The 20,174-nt window shown below is 30.9% G+C and overlaps 1 protein-coding gene across 1 annotated transcript in view; it reads left to right on the top strand.

The window, feature by feature from the left end:
* DAT (Sodium-dependent dopamine transporter) overlaps positions 1 to 20,174 on the top strand; it is a 212,742-nt gene that overhangs the window by 176,678 nt on the left and 15,890 nt on the right. The window contains exon 8 of the mRNA XM_035090267.1: positions 715 to 952. Within this exon, the coding sequence (XP_034946158.1) occupies positions 715 to 952 (238 nt within the window). The remainder of the gene's footprint in view (positions 1 to 714; positions 953 to 20,174) is intronic.

A 20,174-nucleotide genomic window follows, 5' to 3' on the forward strand; every position in this document is an offset into this window, starting at 1 on the left:
ACTAGTACGTACTAACAAAGCACAATTTTCATGTTTTTTTTTTATAAATTCGAAACAGAAAAATATCAAATTACTCGTTTACTCTTCAACTTCGATAAAAATATTTTGAGAGAGAATTTTATCTCTTACTTTTGTGTGAGTGTGACACAGTAGTTTTATGACCCTTCGATTGTTTAAGTTTTAATCACTATCGTTATCAACAAAATCAATAACTATCACTTATTTGATTTATTCTGTCATAAATATGAAGTAAACTTTCGAAAAAGTTTTCTTCTGCATAAATTTTATTTATTGTTCATAAACTCCATCAAGTCGCTGATGTGTATAATGAATATCACGAATATTTACGTTGCGTCACATAAATGTTCCCAAATTGCTGCTAATGTATATAATGCAGACACTTTTGCAACACAAAGACACAAACTACGTCCCTATATTTCCAGATAAATTTACTACACCATCAGTTTCGTATACACAGCTATCATCAATCATAGACTCTTAGAAGGAGAAAGATGAATTATTATGTAAGTTTACCTTATTACTAGACATTCATGAGTGTTTATGGATTATACACTTAGATAGAGAAACAATATTTTTAACAATGTAGTATCGTTTATTGAGATATCGAACACGAAATTCATAAATATAAAGATTTCGAATAAATACAGTCGAAAAAAATCTTACGATTAAAAATGTATGAAATTTCTGTTGCAGAGATGCATTGCTGACCAGTGCAATAAATAGTGCGACTTCATTTATTGCTGGTTTTGTCATTTTTTCCGTTCTTGGATATATGGCTCATGCAAGCGGGAAGTCTATCGATGAGGTAGCTACAGAAGGCCCAGGTCTTGTATTTATTGTGTATCCTGCTGCCATTGCTACCATGCCCGGGTCAGTTTTTTGGGCATTAATATTCTTTATGATGCTTTTGACTCTTGGCCTCGACAGCTCGGTACGTTTAACATGCAATTAAATTGTAGCAATACTAATTTGATTCGTAATTATAATAATAATTTGGAAATATTTGAATACTAGTCTCTTATTCTTTTGGATAACTTCTTTGAGACTTGCGAAATCATGAAATAAACAGAGATCTATTAGAAAGTATCAGACATATTTCTATAATTCTCTATTATTAATTAGTCAAAAATATCAATATTTATTTATTAATAGTTGTATAAATATAAAGAAATGTCTGTTGATTCTTCCGTATTTGAATTAGTGTACTTGTCAGTATGATATTATGATATCAGAGACGATTCGTTCCGCCACCTTTCAAATCCATGATGCTCAGCAAATAGAAGGTATGTACAACATAATGATCTTTGAAGACATTGCATGAAGAATTATGTCTTAAACTATTGCTACGATGGACTTCAGCGAATAAGCATATTTCGTTTATTTCTCATTTTTTAATAAGTGTATGTTCAACGCGATAGACACCATTACGAAAATTGTGAAGCATCTTTTTCTATGTGTTACTTGATCTTTTATTGATATCAAGCTCCATTCCTTAAGATTTTGCGGTTATAAACGCCACTTGATTTAAAGTATTCCTTTATGGCTGGAATTTATATATTACACTTTTTTTTGGGTAATTGTTTAGATTAGGTTGTACACGACCGATTTCCTCGAAATTTTAGTATATTGTGGGAAAATAATGCGTATTAATTTGATATATATTCACATATGGCACGCGGGAATCATTCTTTCATATACTTTTTTAAGGTTGAAAATTTAAATAATAATGTGTATTAGATCTTATCACGGTAGCCCTTTTTCCGACAATAATAAAATCATCGCGCTAGAATTTACACGACACCTTGATTTTTATTTACATTTGTTTGTTTTTGTGTACTTTGATGATTTGCCTAATTAAAAAATTAGAAATACTATAAATATTTTATTAGTGAAAACATTGAAGCGAATATGATCCCACAGTATTCATTTTTGGAGCTCGCTGGTGATCGTGAAAAATTAGTCGATTTTTTAGGTGATCAAAAAGTGCTAAGGCGTGAAATAATCTGACATAGTGTGGTCAATTGCCTTCTATAAATCGCGAGTCTTTACCTTTTCGATGTATCTTGAGTTATTATCAATACATCGAAAACAGCAGCGTGACAGGGTTCGCTGTCCACTTTCCTTAAGTGCACTAACAGGAACATGGTTCTATGAAATGCATATTAACATTCAACATACGTGCAGAATAATTACATATTTTTTGAATCACCGACCACCACATCAAGCCAAATTGATGGAAGATTCCAATGTTTCATCGACCACCGGAGTCGATTGGAGTTCATATTGTCGAGAGGTTTATATCATTTATTTTATCCAGTTAAAAAGACGATTATGTCAACTAAGATTCGTGTTCATTTTTTGAGGTTTGTGAGTTTTAGGTAAACCGAACGTCAATAAGAATTGGCGGTGGAGGGCACATTGTGTAGCTGGATGAAGTGCATTCTGATAAAAGAAATACCACGAGGGCCGTATCATTCGAGCAACGTGGGTATTTGGAGCAATAGATCCGGTGACCACGGAGTGCTTTATTCGGACTATGACGAATAGATCCGCTAAGGATCTGCAAGAAATCATCACGCGACGCATTGTTCCCGGCACTACGATTATTTCCAATTATTGACGAGGGTATAGCAGGCTTTCAAGAGAACGGTGGATGCACCTAACGGTAAACCGCCGATATAATTTCGTAGACCCTATAACCAATGCTCATACTCAGAATATTGAGCGACTTTAGCGAGATATTTGAGATAACATACCACGTTATAGAAAAACTACATTTCATTATCATCAGTATTTTGGAGATTTTTTATTCAAAAGACATCGATTTTCAGCGCTGTCCATTTTTGCCTGCCCACGATAGACAGGTACTCTTGCAAACTTTTTTCGAAAAGAATTCGATTCTTCACAAAAAAGATGTTAACTTTTTTTTACATCCGTCATCGGGCTCGCTACGTAAGCGGTAAAAAAACGCAATTTGCCAAACTTTGACAATCGATAAACAATAGTAATTATTATGCCCGAATATTTAAAATTAACACAAACGCTCTCCTTATTTTCCTCTGCAAGAATCTAGAATCAAGAAATTTTTATTTTCATTCCATAACTAATGGACGATAGCATAGGACTTACATTTACGCATATGCATTGAATGATATGCATTGAACACATGAACACTTTAAGTTCGTCTTCAACGTATTAAAATGTCACTCAAGTATGTGTTAGATATAAGATTTATCCTTAAACTATTCTATGATTAACAATTATTCTTAATCGATTTGGCAAATCTACAAAATTTCAACGTTGAATAGCCTAGCCAGTAAGGATAGGCATGATTGTGCCGGAACAGAGCTATTGAGAAGTCAGGTGTACAAAAATATATTAATCTTTATTTAGTAGTATTATACGTGAACAATAATTACACTGTACAAGTGGTAGTCACTAAAACTGAATGAATATCACTTACCAGTTACCGAATAGTAACAAAATGCTATGGATCACTGAATGATAATTGAATGTCTAAAAAATTGGTTTAACTTGGTGTGTTCAGTATTATTGACCTCCCACACGAGCTCAACACGCTTCCTAAGTCAAGCAAGATTATAATTGTGCACGTCGCGTTAGCCTATCACGCAATGAAAAATGAATTTAAATTTAATTACTTCTATTTACTAAGAATTGTCTAGAATTATTGGACACTGAATTTTAGTAAATTGAGTGACTAGTTCGAGAACTATTGATATTTAGGTCGATTGGTTATCGACCTAGTCCCAAAATGGCCGCCGAAGTTCCTGTCAGCTGGCAATTCAAACTTGAGAATTGATTAATTCTCAACACAATCAATGAGCAGGTTTTTTTAAAACATTATGTTAGTCCACTTTACAAATTTTCCTATTAACTATTGAGGAACAATAAAATTTTCATTTGAAAAATATCATTCCCGAGTTAAAATTCCTTATTATGTTCAGACTTTAATTTAATTGAATGAATACATAAATAATATTTTAATAGCAATAATTTGTTTTTTTTATTTTACCTTTACATGGAGTGCGTCTGAAGATAAAAAAAAAATTAATAATTTTTACTAAGGAAACATTTATTGAAATAAAAAGAATGATATTAAAAATATTTGATAGCAACCAATTAATAAATTATGCAGAAAAAAAATGTTGATAAAAACGTAAATCTACCATTTATTACTAAGAAAATATAAAACAGAAAAATGAAATCGAAACCAATTTAAAATCTACAGTTTATAAACTATAAATTATTAATACCGGAAATGTAATAGCTGCTCTAGTGATGAAAGTAGCGATGATGGTGATAGTGGTAGTTGTTGTTGAGGGCGTTTTAATACAAGTTGGAACAACGGCATGCTTGAAGTTTCTTGCAGTTGTAGAGCATTCAGGCCTTGCAGCCGTTGCGATTGTACAATCACGTTCTAATTGATTGAATATTGATTTGAAATTGGGACTGATGCGATTTCATCCAGAATAAACTCACCGTTTGGGCCTCTGAAGCTCTGTATATCTATCAAAACTTCCGTTTTTTTTTAGAACTTCAAACTGCCACGACTGAAGAGGAACTTAAAATTATCTTGTTTTTGCTTGGAATTTATATAAATTTCCCCCTCCTTCAACTAAATTGCGTCTTCCAGAAATTCTATGATTAGCTGTTACATATTACTGCGTAGTTATTTAATGCGACCGTAATATTTTTTTTTTACATGACATTGTTTCTGCGGGTTCAAACTTGTTATCGCACAATAAGAAAATAACGCTGTAAATAAATTAGTTATGCCCAACATTCACGCGTCTTAATTCATCGAATTATTTATTTTAACCTTTTTTCAAAACATCAGCGAAATATGAATCCTCTTCGATTTAACACACTGTTTCATATAAAATCCATTTCAAAACTCCACAGTTTTTTTTTCCAATGTATTAGAACTTATTACAGCATTGATGAGGAAACGGGGTTGTTTTCTATTTCTGTTCTAAATTTCCCCTACAGCTTTTTCAATCCACGAGCCAATCAACTGCTATAAAAGCCGTCAAAAATTATCACGTTTTGGTTAGTCAGCAACCTAGACGGTGAAATGCAGGCTCGATTGCCCCGCGCTTGCTGACCACGACGCGTTAGTAAGTTGAGAATTCTACTAAGATTTTCCCCAGTCATGCTCATGTAGTGTCTGTTAGCACAGACCTCTAGGATCTATTCAAAATCTGATATGGAATCCTCTTAATGCAGAAATTTTAGTGATTAAGAAGCCGAGAGAGACACTTCAATGAGAAGGGAACTCGAAAGTAAGCAAATTTTAAAATGTGAAAAAAGACCAGACAATTGTAGGAGTTAAATCTTTCCAAACGAAAAGTATCGAAATTTTACCGAGTACAGAGTTCAAGAACAAGTTCGATGATAATATATAATTTAGCGACTGTTGAATGAACTCAAAAACTTCTATCATAAAGACAGTAGGTAGAGTTTCAATGAAATTATAAACCTAACGATCAAAATTTCTTGGTATGGATTGCTGAAAGGAGGTTTATCAGCATAAGTTAAATTTCCTCTGGATGTATCAATTAAACGTGCGGTTGTCAGGATTCGAAACGTTTGAGAATATTATTTTTTGTCCCGCATCACTGCAGCTTTACATCCACACAAAGTGGCTTATTCCGAAATAACAACTTTATATATGTGTTTTGTAATTTTGCTCTTTAAAGTTCTCAACATGTAAACTATATGCTTACCTGCAAAGACGTTCAATTCCTCTTTTTAGTCCCAGTCTTTCGGCCAATGAACAAAGATGAGGGGATTTTCGATAGAAAAAGTAAAAATGTGTGATTTATATAAAAAGAATAACAAAAATTATCAAAAAATTATAATAACAATTAAAACATTACGAACAGATGATTTCTTTCAGTCTGGTCGAGATGAATTACAATAAATTGGTCTTTAGTTGATGATCCAGTCAGCGCGCTAATTAATTTAAATAACGAAAAAATAATTCGATGATCTCGTAAACTTTATACAAAAATTTATAAATTTTGAAATATAATCAATACAATGTTCAAGACAAAACGAGGCTTACGATTTCAAGAGATGTTCCACGACGATCCGATTTCAATATTACTTTTTCGATGACTAACTGATGCATCAAACTTTACGCATTTATTCAGTCGAATGTGACATGAATAGAAGTCCCTTGCTTCAGGCGTGCACAAGTCCCTTCGCATGGTCTTTTACTTTTTTGGGAAGCAAACGCTCTTCTTCCGCCACGTATTCTTTTTTTAAAGTTTTATTGCTTTTTTGTCGCGTGCATTTTCCATAAACAATAAAATGACTGAAAGATGATTTCCTCATCTATCCTGAGGAATCCTTTCTATTTTAACAAAATCTTAGGAAAACTCAAAGAAGAAGAAGTAATAATCGTTAACCTCAATTTTTATCTTTTATTGCTATTCATGTTAAGCTTCTCTTAAAATATATTTTAAATAATTATGTAAAATAATTAAAATACACTCAGACATTACAAAAGTATATCAATAAAAGTAGATAAGTAGGGTCGGATCTAGATCAGTCTGCAATAACGGCCAATAACAAATCATCGACAGCGATTTTTCACTGACCTCGATTGGCGATAAGTTATCTACAGCAATTCTTTACTGGCTTCGACCGACGATAAGTTGCGTCAGCTATAATACCGATTTTTACGAGCTCGATTGACGATAAATTATCGTTAGCCATAATATTAACCTCAATTGGTGATAAATGATCTTCAGCAATAATACCGATTCTATACCGACATCGTTGAAAATTTAATTATTAGCAAAGAAAAGAACCGCTTGAAACTTCATCATCATCATGTTATGTTGGTAATCTATGAATTACCTTTAGCAATTTCTTAAAATTTTCATCACTATATCGCTCTCAGTTTCCGAGATACAGTTTTTTGTATAAAAATTTATTGCAAAAATTTTAAAAATTTTTAAAATTTTTAAAAATTGCAATTTCGTATTGTTTCCTTACATGTCCATAGTTTGTGTGTAAAATAAGTTCGCCAATACATTTGACGTTGGAGATTTTAATTGTCAAATAAACAATTGAAATATCAGTGCTCTGCAGTGGTCTGGGTGCGACCCGAAAGGACCACACGACCAACTTCCCAGTGGCAAAAATAAGAAAACACCTCGAATAGAGCCTGTTTCCAATTGTCTAAAACAAATTTTATTGTTATAAACGAAAAAAGTATGTTTTTATTCATTTCATACGGTTGTAAACGTTTTTTTTTTGGTAAAAGAAAAAATTATGCGTTAAAAGTACTCATAGAAATATATATATAGCATGGATCCCTATTTTTATTGTTTATAACAATTTAAAACTTTTAATTTAAATATTACTATGATCAATACTCATTTGTTAGTAACAATGTTCAATTGTTATGGACACAATTCCATATTATTGACAATTATTATTGATTATTACAGCGTCTTCAATGCTGTTTTCTCAATCCTAACACGAGTTTAAAATTCTTTCATTCCTGATTTTGTTTTTTGAAATTTTTTTTTTTGATGAAATGTTGTCATTACATTTTCATACAAGTATTCTAATCATTTAATATTCATATTTTTTGAATGATTTTGAAATTTTGTCTAAAAAAGAGTATAATTCACAAATTGCAAAATTCAGGTCGTTCTCCATTTTTGCTAGTTGTTTGGTTTTGCAAAAAAAATGGCTGAACTGATTTCGCTGAAAATCTAATCAGTTCTAAGTTACATAAAAACGTGAAGATATGTCAAAATTCAGTATCCGCAAAATCAAACTTATTACTATAACTTCCTACTGGGATGTTAATAATAACAATTTTTAAAGAAAGATTTTGTCATTCGCAAGTATCTGTCAAGTACCAATCCTCAAAATTTTGTCAATTTTGTTATATCTCTAACCATTCCCGACATATAGCTGTTTGTTTATAAAATTTATTGCAGAGTTGTTCAAAAAAATGCAAAATTAAATGTATCGTTCTTCAATAAGCAAATTGTTCAAGAAGAATCATTCGAGCAATACAATTTTTTAGTTCAAGAAAGATAATTCAATTACAGAAAAAAAATTAAATAATAGAAAATGAAATAGCGGTGATGTGTCTCAAGGATCTTGTATAGTAGGATAAGGTTTCAAAGTAGAACGATTTTCTTTTAAATTAATTTTTTTTTTTATTGCAAAAATTCTTATCAAAAATTATTATAAATTTTTTTTTTTTTTAAATTATTATGGTATATTTTTTTTCTATAAAAAAAAATGATCCCTTGACTGATGGTTTCTAAACAGAATTATTTTATTTGTAAGCATCAAAATTGTTTCATTATAAACTTTCTTTATAAAACTAGAAAAAACTGATTATAAAATAAGATTTACAATGTCATAACTATCATCATAGTCGGTGTAATCATCATAATTATCGTCATTATTATTAATTGTTGGAAGTGAAAAAGGTAAAAATTTTACCTCGCCATCCTCTGATGACACACTTGCTGGAGATGAAGGTCGTAAGTCTACCTCACTATTTCTATCGATGATGATTTCCTGGCTTGGGAGTAAAACGGTGGAGGTATCCTCTTTAATTCGGAATCATGTGACGTTACTGGGAAATGTTAGGCAGGTAGCAGTCACGTCAGAAAGTATAGGGTTAGGGCCGTCTATTCCTCTGGTTTCATCCCCACGATCTTCGAGTGCTATCAAAACAAGAATTTCCCGGGGGCTGACCGGCAGGTCAAACCGACCCTCCGGAAAAATAAGTGTAAAAAAATTTACAAATGGAATATTTCTTCTTAATTATAAGAATAGTTCGTGAACGATCTCTAACATGGGAAAATAAATTTGAGAAACATATTTTTTTAATTGAATTTTAAATTAAACGTATTGTCTTTGTCGCTCATGCCTCTGCTAACTCATTTTTTTCTCGCTCTGTCACCGCTTCCTCTCTTTGTCCATACTTTTATTCTTCGCTAAGAATCTGTGATTTATACAAGAGTTGAAAAGACCATTTGTTAGAAAACAATCAACTTATTTTATTTTATCAAAAAACGTCAACGTTTGACTTAATCGGTTGACTACAGCATACTTTCCTCACCTTTATCTCCATTTTACTCTGTTTATATTCTCATTCTCTGTTACTTATTGAAGAAAGACGAAATATATGTTATAAATAATTAATTGATGTATTGCATTCAATGTATGAGTAATCATACATAAACGTATTTTAAACGTGAAAAAATTATCGAAACGAAAAATTGTTATCTATTTTTTTTTATTTTATAGGTTTTGAACTATGATTTGTAGTTTTTTAGGTTTAAATGACTTCTTTAACAACAATGGTAAGATTTTTTATCTTAAGAAAGAATTTCATTTTATAAATAAAGATTATACATTTCAATTCATGTATTTGAATAGATGTTTTTCTCTTTTTCATTTTTTCTAATAATGACACAGGGTTTTTTCTCAGAGGGGGTCAAATTAAAAATAATGTTATTAAAAAAATGCAAAAATAAAACATTTTTACTCGACTCAAAATAAAAAACTGAATCGATTGAAAATACTTTATTTTTGCTTTCTTTCCAAAAGTGACACAATATTTTTGGTGGGTATTCTCCTCGAACCTCTGGTGATGCTGACCTTGCGACAACAGCTTCTCTTGTTTTTATGTATAATATATAAACAAAACCTGGTCTTTTTTTTTATGGGTTTATTTATATATCAATTTCTCTAAGCACGTTTATTGTGCCTAAAAACTCGCAATGAGTGCGGAGTGCGCGTCTGATACGCTGTCTTTTTCGCGCTTAGTGTCCAGCCCTCGGCAGCCCGATTTCTCTCAATTTTTAGATTTCGCGAAATTCGGAAAAATGATGGTGAACTTTTCGTTTGCAAATTTTATGGTTAGTAATTTTATTTAAAAAAATTGAATTGATTCTAAAAATTTGCAACTTTGAAGTTATTTTTTCGCGAAAACAATAATAGATGCTGAAGGATGTTTCACATACAAATTGTAAATTTTCATATTATCTTTAACTCTTGTCTAAAACATTTTTCAATTTATCACAGTTTTTGCTAAAAACATTAAAAAAGGGCTTTTGGACAGAACAATTCATTTGTTCGAGAGATTTGGAAAATGTTCTTCAAAATTCGCACTAGTGTTGTGATCAACTACAAATATTTAAATTTACGAAACTTTTTAATAGACTTTGGAAGGTTGACTAGTAAAAAGTAAACATAATTACAAGTGGAGACAAACTTGAATGTGAATTTTTGTCTTGCTTGTAAATTCAGTAATCAAACAGATGATGGAAAAAGTGTAGAAATAAAATACTTTAGTGTAAAAAATGGAGCAGTTTTACCATCAATAGACATTGAAAGACATTTCCTGGAAAGTGATATGGATAAATTATCAACAAACGTAGAAGATTCCGAAGATCGAGATTCAGATCGGTCAATTGGAGAAATTGAATATCTGCAGGTCAATATTGTAAACATATATATGAAACAAAAAATGCAGTAATAAATTTTAAAAATAATGATAAATGCTGTTTCTTTTGGATAGTTACTACAGCACTCACTCCAGCTGATATAAATTATACAAGAACAAGTTCATATCCTTATTATGAAAATGTTCTAAAAGATGAAGGTATTAACTGTCCTATCGCTCTACATGATGTTCAAAAATTTAAAGAAGTCGACAATTGAGCAATAAATGTGTATGGTTTAGATGACGATTGTAAAATTATTCCGTTATATTCAAGTTAACATTATTTAGTATATGAACCATGTATTCATTTGTTAATGGTTCAGAGTCGAGTACACATAGATGATTAAAAAAAAACATAAACTCAATATTTCATTTTTGTCGTATGAAGGGTCTTTCAAAAATGTCTGTTTATGATTTCCATTACAATTTTATTGAAAGAAAATTCATAGAAGAAAAGAAAAAACAGACAATCAAGTAAAATTATTATAAACAGATACAGATAGTTTGATTTATTAATTTCTCAATGCTGATATTTATAATTGCATTAAAAATAATATACATAAATTCGACACCTCAAAGTTGCAATGCTACCGCGATCAGGGCAAGTTGCCTCAACCCCTAACCGTCTAGCTGCCAATTTACCTAACGAAAATCAATTTATTATTAATTCTACATGTGAACGTTACTCGTTTTTTAGGCCACAAAACGAGAAACCTGAAAAATCGCGAAAGATATCCCGCAAACACAAATAAACTTCACAAAAAATAATTCGATAAGTAATTTTAACCAAAAGAGATTGATCAATTTAGAACGAAAATTTAGTTTGTATTTAATACAAACCCAGAAAAAATTTTATTTATTAATTAATGACGCAAAACAATTCATTTAATTATCGCAATAGAAATAGATAAATGATAAACAATTAATTTTTATTTTATTTGTCAATGCAATTCAATTGAAGGGGTAAACGATTTGAATTAAATAAAAGTTTGCTAAATGCAAAATTAATTACTCAAAAATAAATACTAACCTCGTCAACAATGATAAATAGTGACGCGAACGTTCCCGAATGCATTAGGTTTAGTACCACAAAGTAATTTTTCAACGAGAAAAGACAGATGGTCCTCGACGCATGTTACTGGTACCAGATTCTTCACACGCACTTTCTCGCATTCGGGAAATGTAAAGAAGAAAGGAAAGACAGTATAAAGAAATATAGAGATGTTCGTTTGCTTACGCAAACTCCCTCTTCCTCCAAGTATCCTACCCCCTGGACCAACGGACCTTGTACGGGCGAAAAGACATCCAAAAAGAAAAAATATTGAGGAACACCAAACAAGTTTTCTAATTTGAAGCGAAGTTAGTACTGCACTGATGCCCTCGCAACGTCGAAAGACTTTTTATTAACCACTGGTTTATTAATTAACACTCCGCAGAGTCGGAGAGGAGATGATTATAGATCTTTTCGAAGAAACAACGAATCCACGTGTGTTGTCATTCACAGATATTTCCACAACAGCGTCTAAAACCACACAAGAGAGGATTTTAAAAGGATCATGATTGTATTTGAAACCGGCAAAAAAAACTTTTGAATTTACGCCATCATGCATTGGCTGATATTGAACTTTAAAAATATGCAAAAAATCATGAAAATAACTTTTTTTCGTGGCGTTTTGATGCGCGATGATCTTCTAAAATCTACACGGTGGAAAAATAAACCACCGAAGATTAATCTTAAAAATAAAACTGGACTTAGAACAGATTGGGTAGCATATAAAAAACGTGGTAATAAAGTCATATATCGTAAAATATTTGCATATCACCATCGAATGTTTGATGGACAAAAGGCAGTTTTACAGGTTGTCGACGTTGCTTGACGATTAGATTGTTTATAGTAGCGAAGGGATTATAATGCTGTCTTCAACTATCAAATCATAGACATTCAACACGACGGAGCTGTACCCAGAGCAGCAGCGAAAAAACTCCAGAAGTCAACCGATCAAAGTAATGTATTGCCAAGTATATCATTAGAACGTTTTGCTGACGTCTACCCGCCAGGCCGTCGTTTTATTATCGATAGAGAGCGTGTGAAAAATTTTAAAGAATTTCAAGTTATGGAGAAATAATGTCGTGTAAAAATAACAGATTTACCTCATAATCAAAATCATTGAGAATGGTTCGAGGGTGCTTGAACTGACATTACAACTGAGTAGCTGAGTCAGAAAAAATAAAATATGTTGATATATGCTCGCTTTATCCATACATGTGTAAAACAGGACAATTTCCCTCACACACAACACTTTCGTAAAAATAAAGCAAGAGGCAAGCGGTTTGCCGAATTCATTTGCAAATAATTTCACTGAACAAAAATTATACATAGAAAATTGTAAGAAATTTGAGTGTATCAAATCAGAAGCTGATGAAATAAAACATAATCCTGGTTTAAGATCAGTCGCAAAATTATTTTTTAATTCTTTATGGGGTAAATTTGAACAGCGCGAAAATCTTACACAAACGGTGATTGTTACCGATCGTGCAAAACTTAAGGAATTATAAACAAATCCTGTAATTGATATTACAGGTTTACATTGTGTTAATAACTCTGTTTCATACGTTTCACATGTACAAAAAGAAGAATCTCTCGAATTACACACTGCAACAAATGTTGTCATAGCAGCTTATACAATGGCCCAAACTCGCTCAAAATTATATTCTTATTTAGAAAAATTAGGTTCTCAGGTTTTATTAAGACGGGGGGTCGGAGAAGGATTTAGGTGGGGGTTGAAGGAGGATTCCTGAGGTAAGGTGTCAAACATGGATAGGGAAATCTTACTGAATAATTGATGAGGTGTTTATCGAAGTGTAGGTATGCTGTGTCTCGGTATGTGGACAACGGGAAAATCTTACTAAATCACCTGGATCCTTTAAACTTGACAACTAAAGCTAATGTGATGCATTAACCTGCAGGTGCATTATCTTAAGTTGCTATGAAATCGAGAGAAATGCCCCGTGGACAACATCGATCGAAAAAAATATCTTGCCTGTGGAAAGCATCGATTAAGAAAAAAAAAAATCTTACTAGGGAATTAACAAAAATTGAAAAGGTAAGCTTCAACTTAGTGGTACATAGGCACAGCTTTATGTCCTCAATTCAACATCAAGCAGGTTTGTTTTATAATTTATTAGAAAATAGATTAAAAACAATATTTTCAAATTATTTAAACCATGTGTCTTTTTAAATTATTTAAATCATGTGTCATTTATATTTTCGAGTAAGCGAAAAATGATGAAAAAGGAAGAGAAAAATCATTATATATAAATTGTATAAAACATGAAAACCAAAGTCGAGAATCTATCAATCAAGTTTCGATCGTGACCGAAATTCAATCATTGTGAACTAGTTGTTAAATTTATCTATCGTCATTTTTCTAACATGGCTTCTTTACCAAAAAATAAGTGTCATATTTGTCGATCAGCGGATTGTTATATATATATAGCGAAAAAATTAGCGTTTAAACGAAATGTGAACTTAAGACCATCTGGATATTCATGGAAATTCCTTAAAGAAGAAGGATTGTATGTTGGGCTTATTCGGTCCAACTGTGAAAACCATACTGCAACTCGTGAGCTTGATGTGAAAGAACAAGTACATGAATCTCTGGCATATGGTTCAAAAAAAATTGTAATACAATTGAACAATTTAAATATTGAAGTAAACTTTAATAATTTAGGTCTTCTGGAAAAATTTAAGATACTTGAAGATCGAAAAATAGATTCTCTACTCAAAGAAGGCTACGGTGCGTTGAGAGTCTACATTAATACACATTCTGAAATGGTCCCTGATAAAGATATAACATCTCGATTCAATAAGGATGAAATAAAATCATGAATTGTCGACTTTTGCTATGGATGTAAGCTGAAAGAATGCTTCATAATACAATTACGGGCATTATGTACCAAACATCGATACAGATACAATTTTACATGGGATTCCATAACAGCATCATCAGGCAAAGTGTGCATGATAAAAATGGAAAATGAGTATATGGGTTTCATTAATATAAAAATCGATATTAGAGCTCCAGGAATAAGTATATACAGGAGAGATCATATGCTCACAATTGAAAATTCGGAGGATATGAGACGCGTCTATAAAACTAACGGTGTAAAACCTCATTGGTTCCAAGAACGTGACTCTGGGTGGTCAATGGTTAGAATCGATAGCTTACAGATAAATATTAATAGGTATACACCTTTAAAAGGATCGGGATATATAAAGAAAAGTAAAAAAAAAAAAATAATTACATATTGTGATCTTTCTAGTTCAATAAAAAAAAAAAGCTGTATTACACATAAAAAATGAGAATGATGAATACTGTTTTCTCTGGTCAGTTCTCGCTTTGTTACATCCAGCATCAGATATGCAAACAAGTAATCGTATATCAAATTATAACGAACATTTTAATACTTTAAAAATAACAGGAATCTCATTTCCAATACCATTCAGTGATATTTGTAAATTCGAAAAATCAAATGGTTTAATTACTGATGTTTACGGTTTAGATGATGATAATAACATTGCACCGGTTTGTTTGAGTAAATAATATGATATCAATAAAAATCGTATTCATCTTTTGATTTCTGAGATAGAAGTAGATGAAAATAGAAAACCAGTTTACTCACGTATTAAATTTCTTTTTCGTTTAGTATCAAGTCAACTATCTAATCACAATAGGAGAAAAGATCTTCGTGACCGTTGTTTGAATCACTTTCGACGAAAGAATCCTATGATAAACATATTCAAGATTGTATTAATTTCAATGATCGTAAAATTTTATTCCCCGAAGAAGAAAGTTTAAAAATAAAATTTAAAAATTTTATGTATGAAAAAAAAGTATCTTTTGTAATTTATTGATTTAGAGTGCATTATTGAACCACCTATTGAAGAAAGATCTAAACATGTACCATGTAGTATAGCTTTTTATATACATTGCTCTTATGATGATTCACGATTTGCTCTTAAACGTGAGAAAGATTGTATAAAATGGTTTATGGCAGAGTTATATAAATTTTTTAAAAAAATATAAAGAGATAATTGATAATCCCAAGTCAATGGATCCATTGAGTGATGAGCAGCATTTTTTTTTTTTTATACAGAAAAAAATTGTCATATACGTGAGAAACGCATTGAACCCAATCGACCGAGAGTTGACAATCATTGTCATTCAACAGGAAAATTTCGTGGTCCTGCTCATAATGAATGTAATTTAAATTATCAAATAGAGTCCATAATTCCAACTGTTTTCTATAATTTATCGGGATACGATTCATAAATTCCAAAATATCCTCTTGAACAAGCTAAATTAACGTATACTGATACTGATAGTTTAATCTATCGAAAATCCTGATATCTATAAACATATTGAAGAGGATGTAGATAAATTTGATACTTCAGAGTATAAGAAAGATAATATATTGGGTATACCTTTAGCAAATGAAAAAATTATTGGATTAATGAAAGATGAAGATAAAGGTAAAGTTATGACACATTTTATCGGTTTAAGAGCTAAAATGTATGCATTTGAGGTAATAAATGATAAAGATGAAATAACAGCTAAAAAATTAGAAGTAGTGAGAGATAAAGTAAAAGCTAAAGGAGTAAAGTTATCTGTGACGAAAACGATTACATTTGATAATTATAAAGAATGTTTATTCAATGATAAAAAAATATCTCGAATTGAGCATCATATAGTTAGTAGAACGCATAAAGTGAGTACAATTTCCCGTATAAAAATAGCTTTAAGCACAGAAGATGATAAGTGGATGGTGCAAGAAGGAAAGACTGATACATTTCCATAGGGGCATGAGAATGAAAATATAGCAATCACATTGAAAACATGGAAAAAAGGGGAAAAAAGAAAAAAATATTGAATAAGAAATATGTTTTTATTTACGAGGAGCATTCATTGATAAAAATTGTATGTTTTTTATTTAAATTAATAAAATTACTAATCTTCTAAATCTACCCAACTGTTATGTGATTTATCAAATCCTAACCATTGAACATAGACTTTATTTTTCTGTTTTTTCAACAAGGTAGACATCTGGATACTGGACTTTGGATAATTCCTCGGTGTAGAATCATCTCTCAATCGGCTGATCTTGATAATCAATCAATTCATATGTCACAGGTCTTGTATTTTTGATGGTTTTAATGGTAAAAATTTCAGTTGTCTAATTGGGTGTATATCCTTTTCCGAATGCGTGTTTATATTTACTTATACGCATTTTATCTCCAATTTTAAACGTTTATTGACTGAATGTAAATATTCTTTATAAATATCTTGAAGCAATTGTTTTTCATTATCAACTGTTATATCTTTCGGTTTCATCTCAATAGTACTATGTATTGTATTATTATATGATTTTATTCAGAGAAGGTAAAATATCAATCTATTAATAATTTCTACGTATAGTAAATTGTTTCCACATTTTATTTTTTTATGTACAATTGAATCGTTCACACAGAGACGCCTTTAGACTTTCTAAATGTTGAATACATTTCTATGTTGGATTGCTTCATGAGTGTTTGAAATTCTTTATTATAAAATTCGTTGCCTCTATCCACATGTAATTTTTGAGGTACTCGTTTCTGTATTAACACTGATTTCATAGCATCGGTGACATCTTTTCCATTTTTTGTTTTCACCAGTACAGCCCAGGCATATTTCGAGAAAATATCGATAACTGTTAAAATGTATTTGTATCTATTGTTAGTGGATGAGTAAGTGGTTAAATCAACCAAGTCTACTTGCCATGTTTCATCAAAACCTCGTATATGAACTTATCGATGTTTGAAATTTTTTCTTGCAGGTCTATGCAGCTCATCGGCAATAACTTTTTTATTCTTTTCCATCTGATTCATTATTCCAGATTAGACCACTAAGCAAGAATTTCAATGATTGTGATGAATTCAAGAGTGCCTCTTGTCCCCTTGATTTTTCGAAAAGGTCTATTATAGCTTGTCGACATACATTAAATTGTGATTCCATTAAATCAGTGATGGTATCAAATTTCAAAAATTTAGAATCAGTATAAATTTTCTCTGTGATTAATTTTTGTTCAAAATTATCCAACTTCTTCTCTAAAGTAGGTATAGTTTCATTTAATGATGATAATGATATTTCACCAGATACTGAATCTTCTATGTCGTTTATCTGTTCTCTTAAAGTAGACATAGTTTCTCTCAATAAAGATGTTTCATCATGCGATAAATCTATTGCTTCATTCAAATCTGCCAACAGTATTCCACACAAGTTTTTAAATTCTTGATGCACAATATTATTAACACTTTTTAATGATGCTGCATCATTTGAATCTATGGGATCAGCTATATTGCACAACCGTTTTCCATCAATATCAAACTGATCGTCACTAGTTAATTGGAAATAAATTCCAGGAGGCCCTCTCACTAGACCGGGAGTAGATTCCCAACGCTCTTTAAGACGATGCATGCTTATTTTTTCAGAAAAAAAAACACTACAAAAGTTAACACACGAATGATTAGTTTCTGACTATACTTCAGAATATATACCTTTTTTAAATATCATTTCTAATTCATCCAACTTGGTTTGAAGTGCTGTTAACTTTGAATTTATTGTATTGATTAAATTTGCTGTAGAAGATGTATGTATTTCTATTGTATTTTTAACTGATGCGGCTACATCATTTTTAACTTTAAATGCTATATCTGTTGTTTTTCTATCGAGTCCTTTTACTCTATTATCAAGTAATTGATTTTGCTTTTTCAATTATTCAGAAGTATCATTTAAAATTTTTAATGACACAGCATCGCTTCAATCTATAGCATCACCTATAATAAACAATTTTTCACCATCAATATCATAATTATTATCCTTAGTTAATTTGAAACCATTTCCCGGAAAGCCCTAAAGTTGATTGTAACTAGGAGACCAATATTGACCATGACGATTGATACTCATTTTGTTTTATTGTAACGTATAAACTATGCGGTAGCCACTACACAAATAAAAGATACTCAATTTTTGACTAATATATCATAAAAATTTTGAGTAAATTTTGGGTAAAATTTTTTTGTTATCGTTATAAATAGAGAAAATATCCAGCTTCTGACGATTGAATTTTCTCTTTCTCGAGGTGACATATTGTCTTTCATTCATTGATATTTTTACATTATCATCGTTCAATAATGGTATTTTAGGTGAGATGTTTTTTTCATTTATCAGTTGATATAATAGTGTTACTTGCTATAGCTATTGGTGAAGGCGCTTGTTTGAATCGATATTCAACTGGAAAAGGAGCATATCTGAATCGATATAAATCAGGAGAAGGAACTTGTAAATTACTTTAACGTTAATCATATGTTATATAATTATAGAAAATATCAAGATTATAATACAACTAACTGTGGACATATATGTTTAGAATTCTTGAATGATCAGCTATAAATATGATGTAGAAAAAATTTTATTTCATTTACATTTTAAGTATTATACAGTTAACACTATGAGTGACCCTTTGATATTAGCACTTACTGGGCATTCATTATTGTTAGAAGTTTCATATTTTCCTCCAATTGAATTATCACCTACAAAAAATTATGTTCTTGGACTTATTGATTTTCTTACATTTAATTTAATTCCAAACATATATGAAGGCAACGATAAATTTTGATATCAAATGAAAGACAAATGGCGTACAATTAGAATTCTAACTCGTACTTATGATCTTAAATATATTCACATATTTCTAATTGCGACAGATACTCAATTAAATCTTTTATTGGGAGTTAAAAGAAGTACACTTGTCACCGAATTATATAGCGAAAAATCAGCTGTTGACTTCACATCTGAAGATTCTATCGATGCATTACTAGGTTTTGAACGAAATATTTATAAAGCAGGAGAAGTATATGAATCAGAAAAACCAACATCAATATTAAGTGTTAATGTAATATGTGTAAAGTGTAATATTACAAGTGGTGCATACATAAATAATCAATTTGCTCATACAATGTTGATCCAGACGAAAAATAATTAATAATCGATATGAATCAGTCACTGTAAGGTTACATTTAAAGAGTATATAATGATAATAGTTTATGATGGTCATTTGGGAGAACAAAGTTATAATAACCATCAACAATACGCAAATGTACACAGTTTAAAGGAGACAATCAAACGAGCAACATCTCAACCGTAGAGGACGAAAAAGAAGAGGAGAACAGTGAAACAACTGACTCCTCAGAACACTCTGTTCCGGGAAAGTCTTGGTTTAGACTTATTTTAAAAATTGTTAAATTTAAATTCATTTTGTCATGCTTAATACCACAGAGGCGACGGCGTTAAAAATTAATAAAAAAATTGTTCAAGATAAATCTACATCTCATTATGAGATTCACGCCTATCAGCCATATGGTTCATCATTATATAAAAACAATGATGAGATACGTATGGCTGTACAACATCAAGATTTATGTATTTTACCATGTAAAAGTTCAATTCATATCACTGGTAAATTCACAAAAGACAATGAGAGTGCTACATCAAACAAATCTTTACTTGCAACAATGTTTGCTTGTTTCTTATTTGAAGGA

Source organism: Chelonus insularis, unplaced genomic scaffold (assembly GCF_013357705.1).
Source record: "Chelonus insularis isolate UGA/USDA-ARS -01 unplaced genomic scaffold, ASM1335770v1 contig_76_pilon, whole genome shotgun sequence".
NCBI classification, from domain to species: Eukaryota; Metazoa; Arthropoda; class Insecta; order Hymenoptera; family Braconidae; genus Chelonus; species Chelonus insularis.